General features: G+C 39.8%; 1 protein-coding gene across 8 annotated transcripts in view; it reads left to right on the top strand.

Annotated features, from left to right (window-relative positions):
• Nucleotides 1-12,190, top strand: part of FAM110B (family with sequence similarity 110 member B) — a 121,365-nt gene extending 109,175 nt beyond the window's left edge. For all 8 annotated transcript variants that reach the window (XM_027709184.1, XM_027708734.1, XM_027708941.1 and 5 more), the window contains one exon: nucleotides 6,055-12,190. In XM_027709184.1, coding sequence (XP_027564985.1) covers nucleotides 6,357-7,469 — 1,113 coding nt within the window. In that variant the 5' untranslated portion in view covers nucleotides 6,055-6,356 and the 3' untranslated portion in view covers nucleotides 7,470-12,190. The remainder of the gene's footprint in view (nucleotides 1-6,054) is intronic.
• Nucleotides 12,191-24,375: the final 12,185 nt, after the last annotated feature.

The following is a 24,375-nucleotide window of genomic DNA, read 5'->3' as shown; positions in this document are numbered from 1 at the left end:
GTTTAGAGCATCACTCTCATAAAATGCACACTGAAATAAAAGTATTCACATAAGGCTAGAGTTACAAATGTAATAAAAAATTACATTCCTTATTATACTTTTTTAGGCCCTTTCCTGATTTTTTGGTTTAAATGAGTGACTTAAATTATTGCAAAGAGTACAATATGTTGTAAGCAACACAGGAGTCCAAAGCAAAAGAATTGATTTCCACTACAACTTTTATAAACACAGTCTGTAATAATCACTCTAAATAATAGAATGTGTTATATTTGTTTTTGTTGTCTAGTTGGAAGAAAGGGAAGTTTCGTTTCTGAGCTTTCTTGTGCATTTGTGCAGCTATCTGTGCCTGTTGAAGGAATCTACTTTTCATGTGTGTCAGGTATCTACAGGGCAGTATTTAACCCAGAAGCAAGTATCACTGAGAGCTGATTATTACTACTGGGTAGGAGATGTAACAGTGATGGATTTCAGAACTAAAAAGAAACAAAATATTTTCTAAAGGTTTTTCTTTCAAAGAGGCATCTCTATCCAGCTCCCAGTGGCATACATTACAGAGCTAGTATGTAAGTATAGCTGCTAGGTTGCTTTCCTGCTTTCCAGATGTTTGTATCTGTATGGATTTTTCAGAAGCTATTTCTGTAAAACTTAACAGTTCTAGCATTTCTGATTATGGCAACGTCCTGCTTTAAGCCTCATCATTTTCACTGCACATTGAAATAGAAAGAGTGCTAAGTGGTGGCACTGTTTTATTTATGGAGAGTTTTGTCTTAAAAGTCTTTGAGTGTGATGTAAGAGCAAAGCAGAATTAGTTTAAATGTATCAGCTCATTGTACATTCATCTATGCATGCTAATACAAAGTTAATGCTAGTTGTAATTTGGGGTTTTTTAGTTGGAAGTAATACATCAGCATTGAAAAGTAGCCACCTTTGCCAAAGTTGTTAACCTTCCGACTTGGTGAAAATTTCCCTTGTCTACATAATTCTGCCACTCTTGGTTTTAGGTCACTGTAGTTCACATTATTTATGACCTTTCAAAGGCCTAAATGTCTGCTTGAACAAATAGATATTGCTCTTCACTTACTGTTCACTGTTTCATGTTTTAGAGGGGAACAAAGTTGAAAATAGGCACTTTCATTAGTATTTTGAGTCATGGTAGATCTGAAAGACTATTTCATCTTCTCATGCTTTATCTTGACAGTTAATATTATGTGAGACCAAGTCTACACACTATACACATCTTTATCTAAAATTGGCTTCAAAAATGAAATACTGCTGCCATTCTGGATATGGATAACCTTTTATCAGTTTCAGCCAAGTTTACTTGGGCTTTGCCTGTATTTTTAAGCTTAGTAACATATATATGTGATGTTTACAATGACAATTATCCACAGAAGAACTTGTATCAGTTTTAGGCATACACTTTAGTATAACTTAGTGCACAGACCAGTAGCTCAGTGATGCCCTCACTTAGAGGCTTTTCAGTGGTTGTTAAGAAACTGGCATCTTCATAATGGGACCTGCACCTCTGAAGTGCACCTAGTTGTTAGGAGAGCCTGACATTTTCCATCTGTGTCCCATGTTCCTGTGCAAATTTTGTTTCATGATCTCTTTGAGTCCTTTTGCAATCACTTCTTGATTACTTATACTGGAATTTATGTGATGTTTATGGTGCATCTTGAGGTAGTGGTAGTTATATTTTATCACCTGGAAAACAAAATTGACACAGGCCTTTAAATATCAAGGAAAGCAGAGTAAAGGCTGTCAGCCTTCATTATATTTATTCACTGTGCTTCACCCTACCTCTTGTACAATTCTTTCATCTGCTGTCCCAGAGAGATGAATTAAGAATACGAGGTTTGTTGTAACTTTGTCAGGTGAAGCTATGTCCTCACCGAGGCCAAGGACAGAAATTTCACTAGTTTCATTTTCATGTTGCTTTTTGCTGCTGTTTTTGCAACTTTAATACTGTCAAAATAGCAGTAGTGCTCTTCTATGGGTACTTTTAGGCAAAGACTGGCTGAAACTTGACCAATGTGTAGGAGCAACAGGGCACAGAACAGGGGAGGGAAGTGGGTTAACATCATTGTCTGTGTTTAGAATGCAATTTTAGGTATGGGAGAAAAAATAAACTCAGTTATTGTACAATAACATTGCATTCATAATACTGCTAGAAATAAATATTTGCCAGAATGGGGTCAGCTCATAAATTTCTTGTACATTTCAAGAAGCTGCATATTTAGAATATATGGACCTGTAATTCCAAAGTTTCTGCATAGTTTATCTCCTCCTACTGTCTTGGCTTTAAATCAAGGAAAGAATATTTTATAGAGGATTTATTTGTAGCTAATGTTAGTTGTATAGCTATTGCAGCTTTAGGCTGTGTTATGTTCCCCTAAATCATGTAGACAGTGCATCGGTTATTTAAATATGAATATCTGACAAACATATTATGGACTTAAGAGTGATCAGAGCACAGTACCTAGAATGTGCTAAAATTAAGTGCTTTGAATCTCTACCCCTATCGCAAAGGATTCCTGAATTTAATTTCTGACTGAAAATGCAGCTTTAAAACCCTAAAACTTTGTTTTTATTCTACTCAGCAGGTCTTCAATAGATGTTAGAGGAGCTCAGTTAGTCAGAACTGTCAGAAAGGTTTTATTAATGTGTGCATAGTATTAAAAAGAACTATGTTTGAATGCGTGCATAAGTTTTTTGTCTTTGTTTTTCTTTAAATAATCTCTTAAGTCTAGTAGTTATTATAAGGAAGAGCAATAATGGAAATGCAGAACGAATCCTGAAAAACACAATTCAGTCCATAGAAGGATGATAGCTACAGAGCAGACGTTTGGATGTAAACAGAGTAAAAGGAGCATTTCTTGGGTCCCTAGGTATATTTCACACATTTTCTGGGAGTGGGTGAAGAAAACCTATTTGCCTTTGAATTTCTGCAGGGCAATACTGGTACCGGAGATGTACCCAACAGGGAATTCAGATGCCTAAGCAGTGAGTTTCTTTGGAGTTTAAGCCAGAAGAAAGCCATTTCTATACCCATCTTGCTCCAATCATGATTTTTCACAACTCGAAACTAAGTGGCACAATTTTGTATTCCTGAGACTACACTGTACTGCTGCCGCTCAGCCTTTATCATTACCAATGAAATTAATAAGTAGCAAGCCTCTCTAATGTCACTGTGGTGTTTCAGGTACCCATGGACAGCAAAGAGGCTGGTAGGAATTGAACTCACTTTCCTAGCTAGCAGCAGAATCATGCTGCAGCCAGCACAGGCAGGAGAAGTTTTTTCATTAGCAATTTACATTCATCCACCTCTCTTTCATCCCACTTCCTTTTCTAACTGTACCTGGTTAATAATCTTTATCTCTCTGAGATTAGAGTAATGAATAAACTTTCCAGTGATACTCAAATACAGCCCTTCAGTGAAATGGATCAATTTAAACAATACACAAGAAGTTAATCCCTTTTCATAGCTGCATGTTCTTTCATTTATACCAGCCCCACAGGTACAAAGCTTCCATGTCTGGCCATGTAACCCCAGGCTCCCTGTGCTGGCTCAGGTGGACATTTCTGTCCTGGCTCCTCACCAGGTCTTTGCTTTTCTTTCTAGACATGCCTGGAGCACATTGCCAGTTGCAGCCTATTTCCATTGACTTCAGGGCACTTGACCCCGTACGTGCTTGCTAACAAGCACACTTGTTCTCTTGGATGAACGTGCATGCACAGTGGGGTTTGTTTTTCTTCTTTTTTTTTCCTTTCAAGTGTGGTGTTGAAGCCAATGTGGATGCTTAGCCTTCTAAGCAATACTTACTGGAATTAAACAGGGCTATCGAGAGTGAGGATATTGTTAAATACTGGGAAAAGACTTCCAAAAGCAGCTCCAGGCCGGGTGCCTTGGTTTCCCCCAGCTACGATCCGTAGTGGTGTGCGGAGCTGCTCACCAGGAGGATAATGGAGTTGGCAACTGTCCTCTGGGGCAGGACCTTGGTGGCTCTTAATGACAGTAATCAGGAAAGTGGTCTCACTTATTCAAGTTGTATTAACTCAGTTGGGTGACAGTGTTTAGTACAGAGAATTGGGTTGTTTATGGGGTTTTCTTCCTCCCTGCTTTCACATAGATTTGATTTCTGCACACAAGTGTAGAAATACTAAATATAGACACCAATAGAGTATTTATACAGGCACTTAGCCATCAAGCTCTGAGCTGGTGACATGGAAAGATTTGATTTGTGTGTACAGAAGAGAAATGTGTGTGTGCAGATGCATGTTGGAATTGCCTTCAGTGGATTTGGAAATTTCATACCTAATTTCAGACCAGTACTAATAAATATGTTGATTCAAATGAGGAAAGGAAGCTTTTTCTCTTTCAGAAAGACTTAGTTAAAATTCAGGAAGTCAAACTGCCGAGGAGTTAGTACTAGGATTTATAAAACAACATTGAAAGGGAAGCTTAATTAACATTTCACTACCCTTTCAATTGCACTGAATATGTGTCTGGTTTATCACCCACCTAAATATGTTAGTTTGTATTTGAAGAATGTTTGTGACAGTGAGCCTTCAGGAGAAAGCTCAGCTTTTTCCTATAATCTCATTATAGCATTTGTGTATTCTATTTGCGTGCTTTGACCTTGGATAATACAGAGAGAATATTCAATGTATATATCATATATTTCTGAGCATCAATACTTGAGGTTGTTTTCTTTTAACTGTTAATGTAGCTTTAGCTGGAATTCAAATTTTTTTGTGTTTTTTTTTTTCTTTTGGTCAAAACAATGTACACCCTATATTAGTAAGTTGGGTATTGATGGATGAGCACACACAGGATGGCAGTGCACACGAAAGCAGGTCATCCCAGGTAAGGATGCTGCTCTGCATTCCTCAGGATAGAGTGAAGAAGTAGCAGCTGCTTTTCTTTCTCTCCCTGAAGAACATAGTGATAATAGAAATGGGATATTAAAAAGGGCAGCATAGATTAATGGGGCAATAATAAAACAAGTGAGACCCATTAGCAAAATCACTGCTTGAAAAGTAGATTCTGTGATAAGTGCCCTTCAGTGCCTTGTGGAGGGAAAATTGTTTCAGCACTTGTAATGTCATCCATGGTGTTGGATTTTAGACTGTTGTGACAATCTAAGTGATAGAATCTTAAAATAATTTAGATGAAGGTAATCTTCATTTGTACATACTGCTTGGTAGAAAACTTGAATGATTAAATCTAAATGTTGAAGACAAGTTCTTTTTTTTCGAACGCATACAGAGTATTTTTGCACGTTCCCAGAATCTTTCATCAAAAAACAAAGCAGTTTTGTGTTGTTCTGTTAAGCCTGTAAGGTGATCATGAGAACTTGAAAAGCCTTATTTTATTGCTGGAGCACCGGTGCTATGGGGACTGATGTTCAAACAGACTTTGAACTGGCATCGGTGGCTGTAGCAGCATGTCGTGGTTTTTATTTGTTGATTTTAGATTAATGATGAAAGGTGTGCATTGCACTTAAAACGTTATGTGTCTCTGTTTGCTCTCTGCATTTTAGACCAGACAGTTTTCTGAAGCAGTTAATGAATAGGGAAAATACAGTTAATTTCTGAGATTTATAGGGTACGTTGTCTGTAAGGAGAAAAATGTTTGGGTTTTAGAGATAAAATGGGTTCACAAACCAACTTATCAAAGCTGAATATATTAGTTTGAAAGTGCTCTTCCACAGATTGTCAGGATATAAATGGGTCTAAGTCTCCGAATTGTCACGTTTTTCTTCCCTTTCTCCCTCTAGAAATGCATGGCTGTATTGTGGTAGGGTCTAATTTTTGATTTTTTTTTTATTTTACAATGTAATTTTGTTAAATCAGAGTGTAAACATTGAGCAATACATGTCTTGTAAGATGCTCAGGGGAGCAGGGCATGGGCACCCTTAGCACTGTGCCTCCGCTGTGCGCCAGCAGCTCATCCCATCCAGCGGTGGAAGAGGAGGGCCAGGAGGCGGCTGTTGCTATCGCTCTGATGTCAGGCACTCTCACTAACGTGTGGTTGGTTATTCTGCATTTCAGATCGCTGCCGGTAGCAGAGCGCAAAGGGAACGGCGAGACTCCCACATCTTTCAGCGAGAAGAAAGGAGTCAGCGGAGCAGACTAATACGGACTTGTATCGGGTGCCCTTGCCCTACAAAGGCTGCCTTTAAAAGAGAAACGCAGTGTTATTTAATGAGCTGTGAGATGAGGCACTGCTGCTAACGCTCAGATCCCAGGATTCATCGGCTATTCATTGTGCTTAATGTACATGTTTCTGCACCGTGCATTTAGGAGATCCCAGAGAAGAATCCAAAACGGCTGCGGGGGAAAGACCACCAAACATGCCTACAGAAACATTACCGACAGGTAGCATGGTGAAGCCGGTCAGCCCTGCCGTGACTTTTACATCCGCCGTTCCTCTCCGCATCCTGAACAAAGGACCCGACTATTTTCGCAGGCAGGCGGAGCCTAATCCAAAAAGACTGAGCGCAGTGGAGAGGCTAGAAGCCGACAAGGCAAAATATGTCAAGAGCCAGGAGGTCATCAATGCCAAGCAGGAGCCTGTGAAGCCGGCGGTGCTGGCGAAGCCACCAGTCTGTCCTGCGGCCAAGAGAGCACTGGGAAGCCCCACCTTGAAAGTCTTCAGCAACAATGCAAAGACTGAGAGTGGCGTCCAGAGGGAAAATCTGAAACTTGAGATTTTGAAGAACATCATCAACAGCTCTGAAGGCTCCAGCTCAGGTTCAGGGCATAAGCACGGTCCCCGAAATTGGCCACCCCACAGAGCTGATTCAACAGAGCTGAACCGACACTCGTTCGCCGAATCTTTGAAGGTTTACCCCACGCAGGGCCGTAGCAGCCCACAGGAGAGCAGCTCCAACGTCAGCAGAAGGCTCCTAGATCAATCAGCAGAGACTTTCTTGCATGTCTCTCACAGCTCTTCGGATATTAGGAAAGTAACTAGCGCAAAGCCCTTAAAAGCAATACCCTGCAGTAGTTCAGCCCCACCTCTGCCTCCAAAGCCCAAAATCGCTGCCATTGCCACCCTGAAATCCCCAGAGATTGAGGCAGTCGAATCTGGATGCGGAGTTAGTAGAAGACCCTCCCTACAGCGCTCAAAATCAGACTTAAGTGACCGATACTTTCGCGTCGACGCAGATGTTGAACGATTCTTTAACTACTGCGGACTGGATCCTGAAGAGCTTGAAAACCTCGGGATGGAAAACTTTGCAAGGGCTAACTCTGATATTATATCCCTCAACTTTCGCAGTGCAAGCATGATTAGCTCAGACTGTGAACAGTCTCAGGACAGCAACAGTGACCTTAGAAATGATGACAGTGCCAATGACCGTGTGCCATACGGCATTTCAGCCATTGAAAGGAATGCCAGAATCATCAAGTGGTTATATAGCATCAAGCAAGCTAGAGAGTCACAGAAAGTGTCCCATGTGTGAGAGAGAAATTCACCATAGAAAAAGCAAGGACTGTATCTTTGTCTGTGAATATTCAGTTTGTGAAGGGTTGTGAAGTCTACTTGAAGTCTTGTACCCTTCTCAAATCTCTTTGTGTTGCTTGTTGTGCAATGTTTCCAAGTTGCATGCCTGTCAACATGTGAGCTGACCTGGCTTCCACTTGAACAATAACTAACTACAAAGCCTGGCTGAGCATACACATTATCTGCCAAAAGTTTAAGACAAGAATCTGATTAGGGCTTCAGTATAATCAAAGTGTTTACATGGAAAGGTTATATGACTTCTTTGGTATTTATGTGGTTCCTTGTGGATTTTATATATGTCACTTTCTGTCTTAATACGGATATTGTCAACTGATGTTACTAGTTTCTAAGTTGAAACAGAATCCCTTTGAGGGGGGAAGAAAAGCAAAATTGGCCAAAAAAAAGAGGTTTAGGCATATGACGATAGGCAAAGCAGCCTTATCTCTTGTAGAAAGAGCGTTATTGGCACATGAAAGCTGTTTCTAAAAGGCAAAGAATGCTATGTTCTTAAATTATGTATCATTGTTAAACTGTATATCCCTACTTGTAGTAAAACACTGTTCTGTAAAGGCTTCTTTTTTCTAGGTAAGCTCCCTCCGTTTTACAGCAGAAATAGTCTAGTGAATCTTCTTGACCTCTCATAAACTAAATGAGTCTTGCATTTGGGTTGGTGGAAGCATTTTTAATGATTTTGTATTATCCCTGTTGGAAAAGCTTAAAGAAGGTCGGAGTGAACAGACGGCGCAGGTGTGGGATTTTGTGGGTTTAATTTTTACTCAAAGATTCCTGGTCTTAAACTTTTGACAGGAATAATTAGATCCTATAGCTGATATTGAATGCCTTTATTAGTCAAAGCACATCATGACTACAAACTCCATGCTGTCTTTTAATTTTTTTTGTAGACCTATTTGAACAGTTAATGAACAAAAATGGAAACACACAGCCATATCAATATAACGCCTCCTATTCAGAAGTAAATACACTCAGTAGCCGAACTATATCTGAAAAAATGTGATTATGTTGTCTTGCATATGTTATATCTAAGGCTGTGAGGGTTTGTTACAGCTCTAGGAAAGTGTAGAAACATGACAGTATGTAGCTTTTTTTCTTTTTTTTTTTTACCTCTTTAACATGGTTAGTGCTGCAGATCAACCTGTTACAAATCTTTTGACAATCTGTGTCTTCCCAGTGGTTTAATGAACTGTCATTTCAACTGACAGTGGTGGTGTGGTAGTCAAGAAGTTGAAAGTACAGTGGTCTGCTTCATTATTATTGTATACATGCTTTGAAGTAAATTGCAGCACTACCTTATACTACATCAGCTAATAGGAAACTTTTTTATTGTGTAAATGCTGTAAGACTTTGTATATACTTTAGTTGTTACGAAATCTTTAAAAGGAAGAGTGTTATGCTAATAAATAGCTCCTGGTGCAGGTATGGTAGGTTTTTTGTTCTTTTTTTGACCCCTTCCATTCTTGAAACTATATCAGGAACTCAATTGCAGTGTCTTTTAGTGCTGTAGAAGATCTTGGTTAAATAATAGTTCCAGTAAAAGGTTTCTTTTACTAAAGTGCTTTTCAGAATATAACTTTTTATAAAATAACTATAGCAGCATGATCTGTCTGAAGAACTAGAAGAGTTTTTCAAGACTCCTAAAATAGCTTGCTTCTTCCTTACCTAGCAATGTTACTGTTCCCGTTTATAGCATCTGTTCATAATGAATCACTGCAGTCTTCTGAATTATTCTTCAGTAGTGCTTATTTATATATTTGAATATTAAAGATATTTTACAAAGTCGGGTTCTATCTTTTCTCTAAGAAGCCTGTAGCCCAACTTCTTACAGCTACAGTTAATGCAGGCGAGACTGGAAGTGGAGCCATGTAGTCATTTGTTGCCTATGGAATTATCCCGCATCCAGTTTTAAATAAGTGTTCTCCAAAGGATTGTTCATGAAGGGGGGAAGCACACATTCAGTTTCAGCACGCATTCAGTTTCAGGAGGCTACTCTATGATTTTTACAGTTGACTTCACAACCTAAGACTTACAACACTCCTAGCTTGGACAAAAAAAATGAGGAGCTCTGTATTTCAGCTACAGGCACATTTGTGACATTTCAAGCTCCATGGGTTTCAGTTGGCATTGACATCACACTGGTTTTTCAAGCATATTTTTCCAATAGTAAGTTCTACTCAGTTCAGTGACTATTTTGCCAAGGAAAATAATGCTTAAGGGATTAAAGCCAAGTGTAATGCAGCTGTACAGCAATGAAATAAAGAAGTTAAAACCAAAATAAAAAATGCACTCACATTGTTCTCTCTCAAGTGTTTTAAGAATGATGATAAACATGCTATCTCAAGTGTTATCAGCCAAAAACAGTAATAACGAAGCCTTTATAACTAGAAAATGGATTAGAGCATATCCTAATATTATGAAGTGGTTTCCCAAGGTTTGTTGGGAAGCCATAGGCTCTTGAGAAATCAAATTCATTTCCTTTTAATCCACAAAGGGTTTAGGCTTGTGAGCTGTCTGTAAGAGAGCATTTCCTCCCCTGAGATCTTAGGCAGCACTTTGAAACAGCACTGGCTCTACCTCTGCTACCACTGCTTTTTACGATGTTCACATGAATAAGACTTTAGAGAACCTACAGACTTTACAGGACCTTCACAGTCAGCTGAAGTTGCAACTCCGGTGAGAGTGCAATAATAGAAATCATAGGATTGCAAAATGTTCACAAGGCTTTGAACAAGCAGGTAAAAATTGCCTTCGTTTGTCACTTTTTATCCAGACAGGATTTATTTATTTATTTATGTTCTCGCTATTGCCTGTACATTTGTGTAAAACCCAAATCATTGGTGTCTGATCTGTTTTTATATTCAAATGGGAATAACCGTTTTGCCTTTGCAGACAGGTAATCCTGTCATGTTGAGAGAGTCCATTATTTGTCTTTGCCTTAGGAGATTCCCAAGTGCTAATAATGTATTCATGGAGAGTTGTAACCAACTCAAGTGCTTCATCAGGGATCTGTTCTGATCATGTTCCTGCCGTGTCCAGCAGGCATTTACCCAGGTACAAAGTGCACAGCAGGTCTTCACAGCTACACAACAGCTCTTGTTGCAGCTCTGGAGGGAGATTCAAGTCTGTGGTGTCCTGTGAAAGCCAGTACTGAGCCTGGTGCTGGCAGTCCTGGCCACAGCAGTGAGGAAAAATGCAGTATGTCTTCAGTGATTAGTATGAATTCCCACTCACACACACACAAAAGAAACCACCACAGAAGTTTATGGTGATTCTGTTACTTTGACTTGCCAGGGAGGGGAAGGGAGAGTAAAATGATGTGGCCAAGTACACTTTGAAAGCTGCATACAGCTTTGCACAGAGATAAACCATTTGTCTGAGTGAAAGAGATGGGCATCAAAGTAAAACTGGTCTTTTAATCACTTCATATTGTATAGTAACAATGTCATGAAAGATGAGAGATAGAGGATCTGTGCCACAAATTTACTTTCAACAAATTCAAGTACTGAAATTGTCTCTTTTTTCTGAATACTTTTTCTGCGAGGGAGTGCGTTGTGCTGCGAGCGTATGCACCATCTGAGTGACCGAGGGCTTTTGAAGGGTAAACACAAAATGATGATGCTTTTGGCTGTAATTCAAAAATCAAAAGGCACACTCAGACAACAGAGCCAATCAGTATTGCTGACTTACCTCTTTTTGCAGCAGCCTATCCATCCGTGGAGGCCATACGCACTTGATTCCAGTCATTCAATGTAAAACAAAGTGCTTAATGGAGCTCTGCAGTACAGAGCTGAATAATTCCAGTCTGTGGGAGAATGGGAAGGGAACTAAACCTTAAAAAGTCTTTCTGATATCTTTTGATTATGGGATGATAATGTTTAGTATGTTGTATTCAGAGCTCACTTGTTCATAACAAACTTTATTAAGCAGAGTAGTCTAACAAGTCTGGGAGGTTCCATTTTTCCAAGGCTATAAAACTCATGTTCTGTGTGATTAATGGTGTCACACTAGTAGCTGAGCACATTAGGCTTAGAATATAAGAGCTTTGTTCCTATGAACAGTAAGGGTCCATTGCCTGTTTTGGCAATGAATATAAATGCAGATATAAATGTGCTATACAGAAGAATAAATTGGTCAAGGTGTTTTGTCCTGAATTATAATATAACTCTATACCAAAATCCTTGTTAGCAAGGCTTAAACAGTCACTGATATTCTGAATTCATCTGACATTCCTTGCTGTCAGCAGAAAGACACCAATAATCTGCCCTTTGAAATATGTCACCCATAGCTTAATGGGAAAGGCCATTAAAATTGTCTGTTCAGTGTAAGGACTTTTATCTCCTGATGCTGGCATCTGTTAAGTGAACCTCTAAATAAGCACATTTCAGTCAGAAGTAGTAACCCCTAAATGCCTTTTATTTTTCTCCCTGGAAGCCCAAATGGTGATCAATAGCTATATCCTACCATTTGTTACACTTATTGCATTACTGTTAAATACTCAGATGCTCTCCCCTGGGCTGCAGTGCAATCTAAAGTGGAGACACCTACACTGCACCATCTGTCTTGCCCTGGTAGGTATGAACAGCCTTCAAGCATATTTTACATTTGATCACGTAAGAATTTGGTTGTGGCTGCCCATCAAAACTGAGTAATAATAAGTAGTGACTTTAAAAAAAAAAAAAAAGAAAAACAGTCATTTATAGAACAAAAAACTAGTCTCTTAAATGTCATTCTTCTAAATTTGAAGTAATTTTCATGATGATCTTATGACAAGAGTAATAGACTGCTGGTATCTGTGCTATTATTTCTTGCTTTTGGCACAGCAAGTCGTCTCCACCTTCTTGGTGTCTCGCCTTTTCTGAGTTTTCCCAGCTTCCTTCTTCCTTTCTGCATGTTCCTTTCCTTGTGGTGTCTGGCTTTTTCATCATATTTTCTTTGAAGCTTATGACCAAGGTCGTTATGTTCTCCTCACTTAACCTCCTCCCAAAGCAACTTTCCCCGAACTTGTTCTGTCTTTTATAATCACCACATTCATGACAGCCTGTTACCAAGAGAGTAACTCTGGCTACAGTTGAGTTACCATGTCCTGAACAGATAGTAATCTTTTTAATGGCTTATTTTTCAAGTTTGCGGGGTGTCATGCTATTTGTAGGCAAGATGAAACAGACAGAGGTTGTTTTTCAGGCAGACGTAGCGACTGAAAACACTTGTGAAGAACAGGGTGTCAAGCATATCTTGAAATGTCAATATCTTGGTCCAAAATTGTCTGTATTTTTTGCTTTACCGTATCTCTTGCTATTTTTTTGGCTCCATGTAAAATGCCATCTTGAGGACTGCAGCGTGCAAAGGTCATATAATTTCCACTGAACAGAATGGTACAGGCCCACTATCCAAGAAATATTTATTGATTTCCGTTCTGCTGTTTGTTAACGGGGTACCTATGTGTCTTGCACCTGTGACATCCAGACTACTTGCACTGCATGCACAGTTCCCAGGCAGTCAGTCAAAAAGCAAATGCCTAAAAAGACTCATAAAAAAAGAGTACAGTGGAAAATGCAGGAGGGGCAAAGCCCGTCCTCACCTGCTATTGTAAGAGACTTTCAGCTGTGGTAAGGGAAGGCTTAGAAGCTGAAGACCCCAGACTGCCTTCTCATGCGGCCCTGGGGCTGAAGGTCCAACAGTGCAACCCTGTGTATGAGAAAAGGATATCCATGTATCTAGGCATCTGGGAGACAGGATAAATCACTGTATGGAAGAAGGCGGCACTTGCTGAAGCATGCTACTGTTTCAGTAAATACCTGCTACTCGTGTCTTGAAACATGAAAAGGAGGAAAGAAAACAGGGTTGAAATTTGAAGAACAGCTGTGTATGCAAATATTTTCAGATGAGATGCGGAGGTGGGCAGATAGTTTTGCTTTTTAAGAAAGGAAGCTTTCAAAATATCTTTTAATAAATGACCTGCTTTTCAAGTATATTAATCTTTTATGAAGTCTGTCTTGCTATTTTGAACTGTAAAAGCTTTGCTACTCTGAGCACACAGCATTTAGAAATGTACAGGCAGTGATTTGGAGTGACTTAAATACTAGATAGGAGGGTGCTTTGCTGAATATAAACTTAATTTTACTAAAATTTTGTGCAATAGTGTTTTTTTCTGTATTTTAAATTGATTGTGAGAAGCAATAGAAAATCAACATAGTCTTATTTATTAATTTTGGCCTACAAATAAGACGGAGAAGAACAGGTTAATGCGTCTGCATGAAAACTGTAGTATTAGGTTTTGGCAAAGGCTTGATTTTCTTCATCCCTGTTTTGCTTACCTCGGAGCATATCAGCTTACACGTATCTGGCACAGAACTCACTCATCCCATCTGAAAATGCCTTCTGCAAGCTTATGGTTTTGTGTCCATCTGGTGCATTTTCTGCAGGAAAGATATTGAGGTGCTGGAGCATGTCCAGAGAAGGGCAACGAATCTGGTAAAGGATCTGGAGCACAAGTCTGATGAGGAGCAGCTGAGGGAGCTGGGATTGCTTACCCTGGAGAAAAGGAGGCTCAGGTGGTACCTGATGACTCTCTACAATCACCTGAAAGGATGTTGTAGCAAGGTGGGGGTCAGTCTCTTCTCCCAAGTAGCAAGTGACAGGACAAGGGGAAAGAGCCTCAAGTTGTGCTGGGAAAGGTTTAGAGTGGATAGTAGGAAAATCTTCACCAAAAAAGGTTGTGAAGCATTGGAACAGGCTGCTGAGGGATTTGGCAGTCACCATCCCTGGAGATGTTTAAAAGATTTGTAGATGTGGCACTCAGGGACATGGTTTGTGTTCACATGTGGAGAATTTGGCAGTGAAATTACAGGTTTGGGGTTTTCTCATCCCAAATTCTGTACAGTCAAACAGAGCCAAAGAAGCTAATAAAATGTGCGTATGTGTTCATATATAGCTATATAAATGCAAATAGAATAGGGCTGGTAGCAATAGGACAAGGCATAATGTTTTTAATCTGAAAGAAGGTAGAGTCAGATTGGATATTTGGAAGAAATGTTTTACACTGAGGGTAGTGAGGCACTGGCACATTGCCCAGAGGTGGTAGAGGCCCCATCCCTGGAAACATCCAAGGTCAGGTTGGATGATGCTCTGAGCAACTTCACTGAGTTGAAGATGTCCCTGCTCATTGCAGGGGGATTGAACTAGATGGCCTTTCAAGGCCTCTTCTAACCAAACCAATTATGATTCTAGGTTTTCCCCACAGTGATGTAAGGAAACATTAAAACATGCTTGGATGCTTTCATCTGGGAAGACCATGACAAAACTCCAATAATCTGCCCAGATTTTTTGAATGCCCAAATTCTGGGCCCATTGACGTCAATGGGAATTTTACTACTGATCTTTAGTGGGACAGGCAGCGTCTCACTCACTGTGAGAACTTAATAGTTTGGCCTATGGGTTTTTGGGAATGGGTTTTTTCTCTGTATTGTAAATATCACGCACTAGTTTTCTACCACTTCCTCACCTATTATTCTGTCTACTCAAGCAGTACAAGGGGGAAAATCTCTCCAGATACTGCAAGTAGGAGCCATAGGAGCAGTGAAACTTTGCACAGATGAGGCAAAGAGGAGGTTTGAAGAACAAACCACTAGTACTGGTGCGAGGAGGTCAGGACCTACCTCTCCAGTACATGGTGTGTCTCTACACATAGTTAGCACGTTGTTATTTGTTTTCTGAATTTTTACTGAACAGCTAATGACCAGATTATGGGAAACCTGGGAACTAACGAGCCATCAGGAATATTTATATCAGGCGTCAGGGATGCCCCTTTCACTCATCTCTAACCACCAATGAGGTGTTTCAGGAGCAGTGTATGACTAGTGCTATTTTAAAACAAATTTGCCTTACCCCAAACCACATTTAAGTAATAAATGGCAAAGTTATCAGCTTGATATCAAAATATCTTTATGGGAGGTTTTTTATTTGAGAGATAATTTCTGAAATGTTTGGGACAAACCCTGCTCCTTAGAGGTCACTGTTGAAAGGTGTGCACTTCTCCTGTGGCTGTCCTACTTCCAGCTCTGCTACGGAAGAGAGAGCAAGCGGAGCTTTTCAGGGCCCTGTTCTGGCAATTCCCCCACCATGTGCAGGACATTCCTCTGCTGTCAGGGCTCAGAAACATGTATGGTTTAATACCCAAAGGCAGCTGTGGTGTGGAATTGAGGATTTTTCTAATGGATTCATTCCCACATGAGTACCACACAGAACTGATGCTCAGGGTCACACTGGGTTTTCAGCAGGCTGCTGAGTGAACAGATATGTAACACCATGAAATTGTGGAATGCATTGAAAACGTATGGAAGGGGGTTTCCTGACCACATTTCACTGAGTAAAAAAGGGTATTTCACATGGTTGAAGAAATCATGGCAGAGCACTCAGATTCAGTAGATACTGGGCAAAAGTCAGCAGTATGATGGGCTTACTGAAGGACAGAGCCAATGTGACTTAAGGAGCAATGAAGTCTTGCAGCTGCATTAGCCCAGTCTGGGATGCAGCACAACATGCCAGGCATGGGGAGGGCTGGGTGCACTGGAAGGACGGATTAGCTCTACAAAGCCATGCCACCAGCCAGGTTTAGGCAATTAATTATATTTTAATACAATACTTTTAAGAATAATGTATAGCCTCATATTAATGCACAGTAAACCTAATCCGTTGGCTTTATGTGTTTGTGAATGGTGGTGGTTTGTTTTATTTTTTTCAGTATTAAGTTAGAGAAGTAGTTCAACATGAGCACCTGGCAGCTATTGACACCCACCACCTTTTTCTCACTTGCCAGATGAGACCAAGTCATGTAGATAATAAAATGAGGTTGTTAGTAGGTTATGCATAGCTGAGTTATGAAGAAGATTCAGAAAAATATCATTAAAAATAAAACATACAGAAGCTTTTCCAGCTTTGATGCTGACTATTGCACACATGTCTTTCCCAACAGCTACAAGTAAGTTGTTAGGCTCCAAAAATATTTTTAGACTTGATGTTTTTAAAACCATTAAACAACAAAGCAGAAGAGAGAGCATAAATTTTTAGAGCAGAATTTTTGTTAGTGTATCCTGATCATGTCCTGGTTTGTGGCGGGGGACAGTGAGGGGAGAGAGGGCTGTTTTAGCAGATGGACAGCAGGGAGAATAGAAGGGAGAGCAGAAATGTGACCTGAAAACAACATTACCTGTGGCAGTCTGACCATGAGGCCTTCCTCAGGAGCAGTCTGCAGGAGCAGAGCTTGTTGCCGTGTTTAAATGCCAAGCATTTCAGAGCAGGGATGTGGAACAGTTTCACCGCCCAGTGCTCCCGAAGGACCTGACTGACCGTGGCCACTGGTGCCGGCTTTTTAGTTTTTATTACTGCTCCCACGATACATCCCTACAGACTCATTTGTAATGCTTCTCTCATTCCCCTAAGTGGGGAATACCAAGATAAGAATACTGGAGGTCTTTGTACTCTCAGCATTGGAACATAGCAGAGATGAGAGTGATATGAAAGGTCCAGGAGTCCAGGAAACTTTCCTCAGAAACTACCTACCCCCCTTGGGGGAAGCACTGATGTGCGGTAGTGGAGGTGGGAACTGCATCCTTTAAATTCCTTTTGGAAAGGAATTACGAATGTCTTTGAACAAGATGCTAATGCCAGGCTCCCTCAGAGCTGGAAACAAATTACCAGCGCTTTCAGTCCTGCCCTGCACACAACCTCAAAGGATTTTGCTGCTGCAAATAAGCAGCATTTCTACAGTGATTTAGTAGGTATGGAGGGAAATAGCACATTCAGGAGCTTGCTGTCTCTTCCCACCATGCTGCAGGAAGGTACACTTCTGTAGAGCAATGCTTCTTGCTCCGTATCTCCCCTGTATTTCACCACTGCTGTTTCTTTCCCAGATCCATGTTTCCACATCAGCTACTCTGAAGCTGAACACTCTTTCTCCTTGATCTCATCATTCTGATGTTGAGTGGTGAAACCAGAAGCCAGGGTTGCAGCTGTTTGGCTCATCCTTGAAATTTTTCTGACAACAACCTGGGTCTCCACTTTATTTAAGACCAGCCATATGAAACTGTTTTATGAAGCATATCACTAAAATCTTAGTTTTCCTGCTGCTTTTTTTACTTTAAGCTGAGGTCATTTATCTTCCTTGCTTGATATTTTCAGTCTTTAAGCTTCCTCAGGTTGAAGCATTTATTTCTTTAGGCAACTGTTTCTATATACTTTGAGAGACAGTATATTTTTTGACACTGTGGTACATGTAACTCTACTAAATTATTGCATGCATGTAGTTAGTCCATTGGATAAATATGCATTTGTGACTAGGATGAAGGAACAGTAAGTGCATGGAAAATTTTAAAAATAAACTTCTGAGAAGCAGTTTGGAGCGGTTCCAGTCTATCTGAGCACTACAGATGTAATGCAGGCTGCCTGCATTTGCAATGCACAGTAAAAATTATCAGAAGATTCTGATTAGTAAATGGAATGTGTAATGTGTTCCCGACAGACTGTTTTCCCATAAGAAATAACTCATTTCGAGCCCTGCTTATTTTTCAAAAGTACATAATAGAACTGACATTGAGAAAATTTTCTGTGGAACAGGGGAAATAAAAAAGCCAGCTTCAAGTTAGAGGAACCTCAAATCAAATAATTCAGTTGAAACAGTTCTGCATTATTTCTAGCAAAGAATTTGATTGACAAGTGAGTCATAAAAGAGCAGTAAATCTCTGCATCCAGGGATTTGTGGTCTTTAAGAGGCCCAGGGTGGAAGGGCCCTGCTGCTGCCTGCAGCCCACCCCACTGCTGTCCCAGCCCACCGCTCAGAGGCAGCTGCTCACAGGCAGAGCTAGTTCCATGTTTAACGTAAGTAGGTATATTGTGCAAGTTGTTGCTCTAAGATGGCTGCTGCTTTACCAAATTCTCTTTGCCCTGCTTTCCAAAGACAAGTCTCCTTCAGAAAACACAAGCAGCTGCAGTCGTTGTGTGGTTGTCTACTCTGGTGTTGCAGTGTGTGGTTGCATCCCATTATCTTCAGGAATATGTGTTTTGCTCCATCTAGGCAGCCCCTGCACCACCATGAATTGCTTATGTGGTCTGTAAGAGCATACACTTTGCACAGTGTGAAGGTATTTTCAAAATACGATATCACAATTGGTGATGGACAGTGAAGCAACTGGTATCCCCTGATGTACCAGCTTGTATCTGGCATGAAGTGACTCATGGCTAAACTGGGTGGATCTTTGAAGCCTGGAGAATTCACAGACATCAAAATCAACATGTCCCATGCTCAAGTCACCTTGGTGGGAAATGCTGTGCTCTGAGGCCCTGAAGACTGTACCACAAATATTGGTGTTTTCTACTCTTTATGAGCTTTCAAAATTCTCTGGAAATTGAATTTGGAGATCTCAATCTTTTTTGGAGAGGACTTTTTCCTGAGACAGGGTTGCTTTTGTCAGCACAGCTGCCAGCTGTTGTTTCTGGCTAGTCTGTAAGATGAAGCAGGCATTTATAGCAGCTACAACCCCTCCTTTTTTCAGTTCATTTCAAGAAAAATCTGAAAAACATAGAGATGTGTTCTCTGTAGCAAAATGTAGGAATAGAAACTCCTTTTCTTTGGCTGTCCAAGAGTGTTCATACTACAGAAAAAGGGTCCATGCTCATACCAAATATTGCAAAATATGTACATTTGTCACCGAAAACTTTAAATAAATGGAGGCCACGGATTTTTCTTTATACAGATTAGGTTTCAGAGTGCAAAACAGCTGCATGTTGGCAACCACTTAGGAGTGGAATTGGATTGACTGCCTTCTCAAACAAAGTGCCACCTCAAAATGTGAACATGAACATCAAAATGCTGCATTTCAGCTTGGCAGTCAGCCCTGGTCAGAATTTGAACAAGAGACTTCTTTGGGATCCTTGGATACTGAGTGAAACGTCCCTTACAATTCATTATGTGCACGGAGATAACGTATCAGTGTATCAAAATGCAGCAGGGTTTATGCTGAGGACTCAACATTTTTCTGACCTCTTCTGCTTAGTAAGCATACTGTAACCTTGCTATAAATAGGGTTACTGTCTTTCCTTTGCTTTTAGAAACTTTATCTGTTATCTCTTTCACTTAATCTGTTTTCTTTCAATGTATTAAAAATGCATCATATACCTTTTCATCAGTAGTTAGATTTCTGGGCTGGTAGCAGTGATTCTTTGCATGTACTCTGCAATTTCACTCTGATTTTTAGTCCTTCCTAGTGATAAACTATAAAAAACACCAAATAACTATTGCCTAGAATGCCACACTGATGTAACTGCAACCCTCCGTAGCTGAAAAATATCAGTGACATTCCTCTGTTCATCTAATCCTCTACTTGAAGACATCATCAGATCAAAGCCAACCACTCTGCCAGTGTATGCTGGGTTTTCATTTCCAAAAGAAATACCACAACTTGCAGAGCAGAAAATCCCCTGTATCCTTCTATAAAATTGTGCAGAATTAGACATGCTTATGGCTGTGAAAGGAGGGAAAAACAGATAAAATTCTGACCTCCTGTAGAAATGGAACTCCTGTCATTTCTGTTACTGAGGCACTGATTTCACCCAAGAATTACAATTACTACTTTGTTTAAAAAGTAGCTGGTCTCCTTAAACAGCATTTTTGAGAAATGCATCACTATCACCCCAGGTAGGGATTTGAGCTTATGTAAAGTGATACACCATTGTGTAATGCAATCTCTAGAAATTAATTCCTCCTGAGTGAGTTTTGTTATGTTTGGTTTGGGTTTTTTTCCTTTTAAATAGACTCATCATTTTTTAGGCCAGATAAGATCACTGTAATTGTTTTGTCTGACTTTCTCTGTAACACCAATTATAGCCAGGCATGAATTAATTCCCCTTCAAATTACACTGTATTTCAGTTGAGAAATCCTATTTTGATTTGAACGGAGGTAGAGAACCCACAACAGCATTTACTAAATCATTTCAGAGGTTAATAACACCCTGCTTAGATAAATTGGAATCCCCTTTGTGGTCTGAATTTGTCCAGCTTCAAACAGCAGCCTCGAGGTTCTGCTGTACATTTGCTTGCCAGGCTGAAGAGCCCACTACCACAGTTTTGCTGTGCTATGCCCTGCATAAGTGCAGAGACTGTGAGTGTGTCTGCCCTTAACCTTTCCTTGGGCAAACTAAACAGCTCTCAGATGAGCAGTGGTTTATCCTCCCTGCTCCAAGGTGTCCTAGCAGAAGTGACCAGCATAGCCAAGATAAGAAGGTCTGTTATCCTTGTGTGCACCATCGATGTAGTGCTGATGATATTCTCTTGTCTTTGTGCAGTCTTTGCACATATTGGAGCGATAGTTGAGCTTCACAGGCCGTGTCTGCAATAACTTATCCCTGCCAGCCCGACCAGAGCCTTCTTGCCCCTTCCTGCCATACACGAGGCAGAAAGTCATCAGATCTTTTAGCACAACACCAGATGCCGTTTCTCCCTAACCCACTTCAGTCACAATGATCCATGGTAAAAAGCAACCCACAAAACAACAGGAAAAAAAGCAACTCATTGTTTGAAGTGTTAAGGCTAACCCAGATTCTGGTGACAGAAACGGAGTTGGGAAGTGGTGGCATGAGCAGCTACCATGGGTCACCTATAGTTAGGACATGGTGTTTGAGCTCAGAGAAAACTTGTCTTTGCTATCTCCAAACCTGTGAAGTGAGCACATTTCCACTGAACAGTCCTTATTAGGAACCCCTTTCTCTGGAATATATACACTTAACATAGTACCCAACTGTGCACTATCCCTTAAATACACATGGCCTTGTATTAGTTGACAGTTAACCTCAACAGACCTCTAAACAGACCTCTTTCTGATCGTGAACCTTTCTGCAGCATTTGTCAGGCTCTTTGCTTGCTGTGGTGTCACCAAAATAATTTTTCTCCATCTTCAGATGTTCTTAATTCTTTTATCTGTTCAAAAAGCCGGTGGTTCTTCGAAGTTCTTAAGCATTTGCAGTTCTAAAGATTGATGATCTATTACCAATAATGTTTTATAATTTTCTCTTTCAGTGAGTTATTCTTGTAAGTCCTTGACAAATTTTAGTGAGGGACCCTACTGGTCCACTTGTGGGAACAGCGATATCTGTAACCCTCAATATTGTCTTCAGAGGTCACTTAAAGACAGCTACAGTGTTCATCAGTCTCCATTCACCACCTGGAGTAGTTACTTTTTTCTCATAACTCCTTTTTCTCTTCAGTTCCCTCAGAAATGGAGCCCCAGTGTCATGGTGTCCAGAGCACAAGCTTTCAAAAGAGCTTAGGTCCCCTCTAGCAACTGATTCTTAGAACAGGCACTGTGAAGTGTCACCACAGTGAAAAGGTTAACACAGTTGTATATGCATGATCCTTTTGCCATCACACTTTAAACTTCCTCTGAGGTTCCTTAGAAGTACTTTAACTAAAAAAAAAAAAAAAAAAAAAAAAAAGTTATTTTCAGCGTAAGAGAGACAAAACAAAGTGCTATATTTGTATAAGTGTCCAGTTACTGTGGATGGGGCTCCCATTCATCTCTCAGACAGCCTGACCTCTGCATGTCAGCTGATTCCTGCTGAACTCTATATGACTTGAAAGGGTGACATTAATTTTTTTGCCTCTTACCTGCCTAGTTCGTATATCAGTCAACAATTGTTGGCTTTGCAAAAGCGATTCTTGCTCTCTTAACCTGCAAACTTGCTCTCCAGAGTTCTTTGCTGTGACCTCACCCCAACCTGCTAAATTCTGAGTCTACTCAGGCTTTCTTACCCGCACACAGCACAAAAATGATATTACCATTGTCCACTTAAATCAACAAGACAGTGTTGGGACTGTTTTACAGCTGTTAAGCCAAAACATAAATATTTCCAGAAACCTCAAAAATGTGAGTTTAGAGTGGGAAATTACTTGAAAATTCACCTGTCACAGGTGCTACTGCAGTTTCAGCATCATATAAACATAAATTAGCCTTTCTTTTAACTTAGTGAGCTTCCTAATGAAACATCTTGTGACTGCTTCTGTTTTTAAATTTACTACACTTTAATTCAGTAATTGGTTTATGACTGTAATTACTAGTCTTTCAGGCAACACTTATTAAAAACAAATTAGGTTGCTCCAAATTCTGATGATTTTATGATCATATAGATCAATATAAATCACAGTTAATTAAGCTCTTTATCACTTAGGTTTTCCATACGCAATGTATTTACAGCATTGCAATAAAATGCAATATTCCTACCTTTCCACACCAATTTAGTCATATTAAAACAAAAAGGTGTTTATAATAACAGAGGCTGAAAAACAGAATTTACTGAAGTAGTCTTCTGCACAGTAACAATGATATGACGGTGTAAGTTGATATGTTCATCTACAGAGGGAAAAAAAATCGTGAAATATGAGCATAATCTGAAAAATTCTATTAAAAATAAGGCAAAATAAAGCAAGCCAAGTTAAAACTGTGTTTGAATATAGGTTTCCTTTGCAAGTCTTATCAGTTGTTACAGGGTATAATTCTGGCTGCACTATGAAGAAAAAAAAACAAAAACAACAGACACCTTAGCTAGTTAAGAGTCCAAGTATTCCTTAAGATGTCCAAGCCAATATGTGCAAATAAATATAGTCTGGACTTGTTTTCTTTATTACAAGACCCACTCTGTAATAAATTTCTCTTTAATGGTCACTAATCCTCCAATTAAAGATTTTTGTGTTAAAACAGGGTAGAATATACTGACCTGCAATGCCCTAAAATTTATGTCAGTGACCCTCTAAATCACCCTCTGTTGCACTTGCTATAGGGAGCTTATTCTACAAAGCAATACTGTACCTGCTTCTAAGAGGTGGTAAATATAATGTAATGCAGATTGTGAGGTGCCTTCCCAAGAAACATATTGGTTCTTCTAAAGTCAGGGAACTTCTGTTACTGACTTCAGTGGAGCTTGGATGGCTCTGTCAATTTTAAGTTTTCAATGATTTTACGGCCAGTACCTTATTTTTTGTTGCTAATATTGTTGATTTTTATACCAGGCTATGTAACTGGTGGCCCTGCCCTAGATTCTCACTTGTCATTAGACTCTACCCTTTGTGGTCCACATTCACATCTTCATGAATGTTTAAAATATGTCTGTTTGGAGTAATATAGTCAACAGAGGTGCAGGGAAAACTCTGCTAATGTTATTTTATAACGTTATAACACTTTTCACATTATTTTTACGTTTTTTATCTTCTCCCTAGCATATAGATGCTAGATAAGGAAGCACAACTGGAGAAAAGAAAACTTTAAGGTGCACTATCCCACGTGATGTTTGACTAGATGCTAAAATGTTGATGTTGATCTGAGGAAAGTTATTACCTATCTCTACAAACCTGGTCTGTTTCTATTTAGCCAGACTAACATGGCTATAACAATGCTCTGATTATTATGCATGCAATCCCAGACACTGTGCATGAGGAAGATGACCCATAAGCATCTCATCTTCTGCTAATTTTTATCAGCTTCCAGATCCTTTGTTTTCAATGGTACAGACTGTTGCAGGAGTCTCTGAGTGGTACAGTTAAAAAAATATGCTGTTTCTCTTCAGGAGTTTTGTCCTGAATCAGGATCTTTCAGTGATAACTCTGCTGAAACTTCCAGGCCAAGACTGAACAGTTGCAAAGTCTGATCCTCAAAAAGGTATAATTTAAAATACAGGTGGCTTTTAATGCTTATAGAAAGAGAACATCATCCTTCAACTCCTGCCACCCAGGTAATTTGCTGCATTGACCTTCTCCATCATATTTGTTATGGCTGGAGGAATATACTAGTTTAAAATTATGAACTTGAATT

This window comes from Neopelma chrysocephalum, unplaced genomic scaffold (genome assembly GCF_003984885.1).
Source record: "Neopelma chrysocephalum unplaced genomic scaffold, ASM398488v2 Primary Assembly neopelma1_22, whole genome shotgun sequence".
NCBI classification, from domain to species: domain Eukaryota; kingdom Metazoa; phylum Chordata; class Aves; order Passeriformes; family Pipridae; genus Neopelma; species Neopelma chrysocephalum.
The sequence above is the reverse complement of the archived record's forward strand: the minus strand, read 5'-3'. Positions and strand labels throughout refer to the sequence as shown.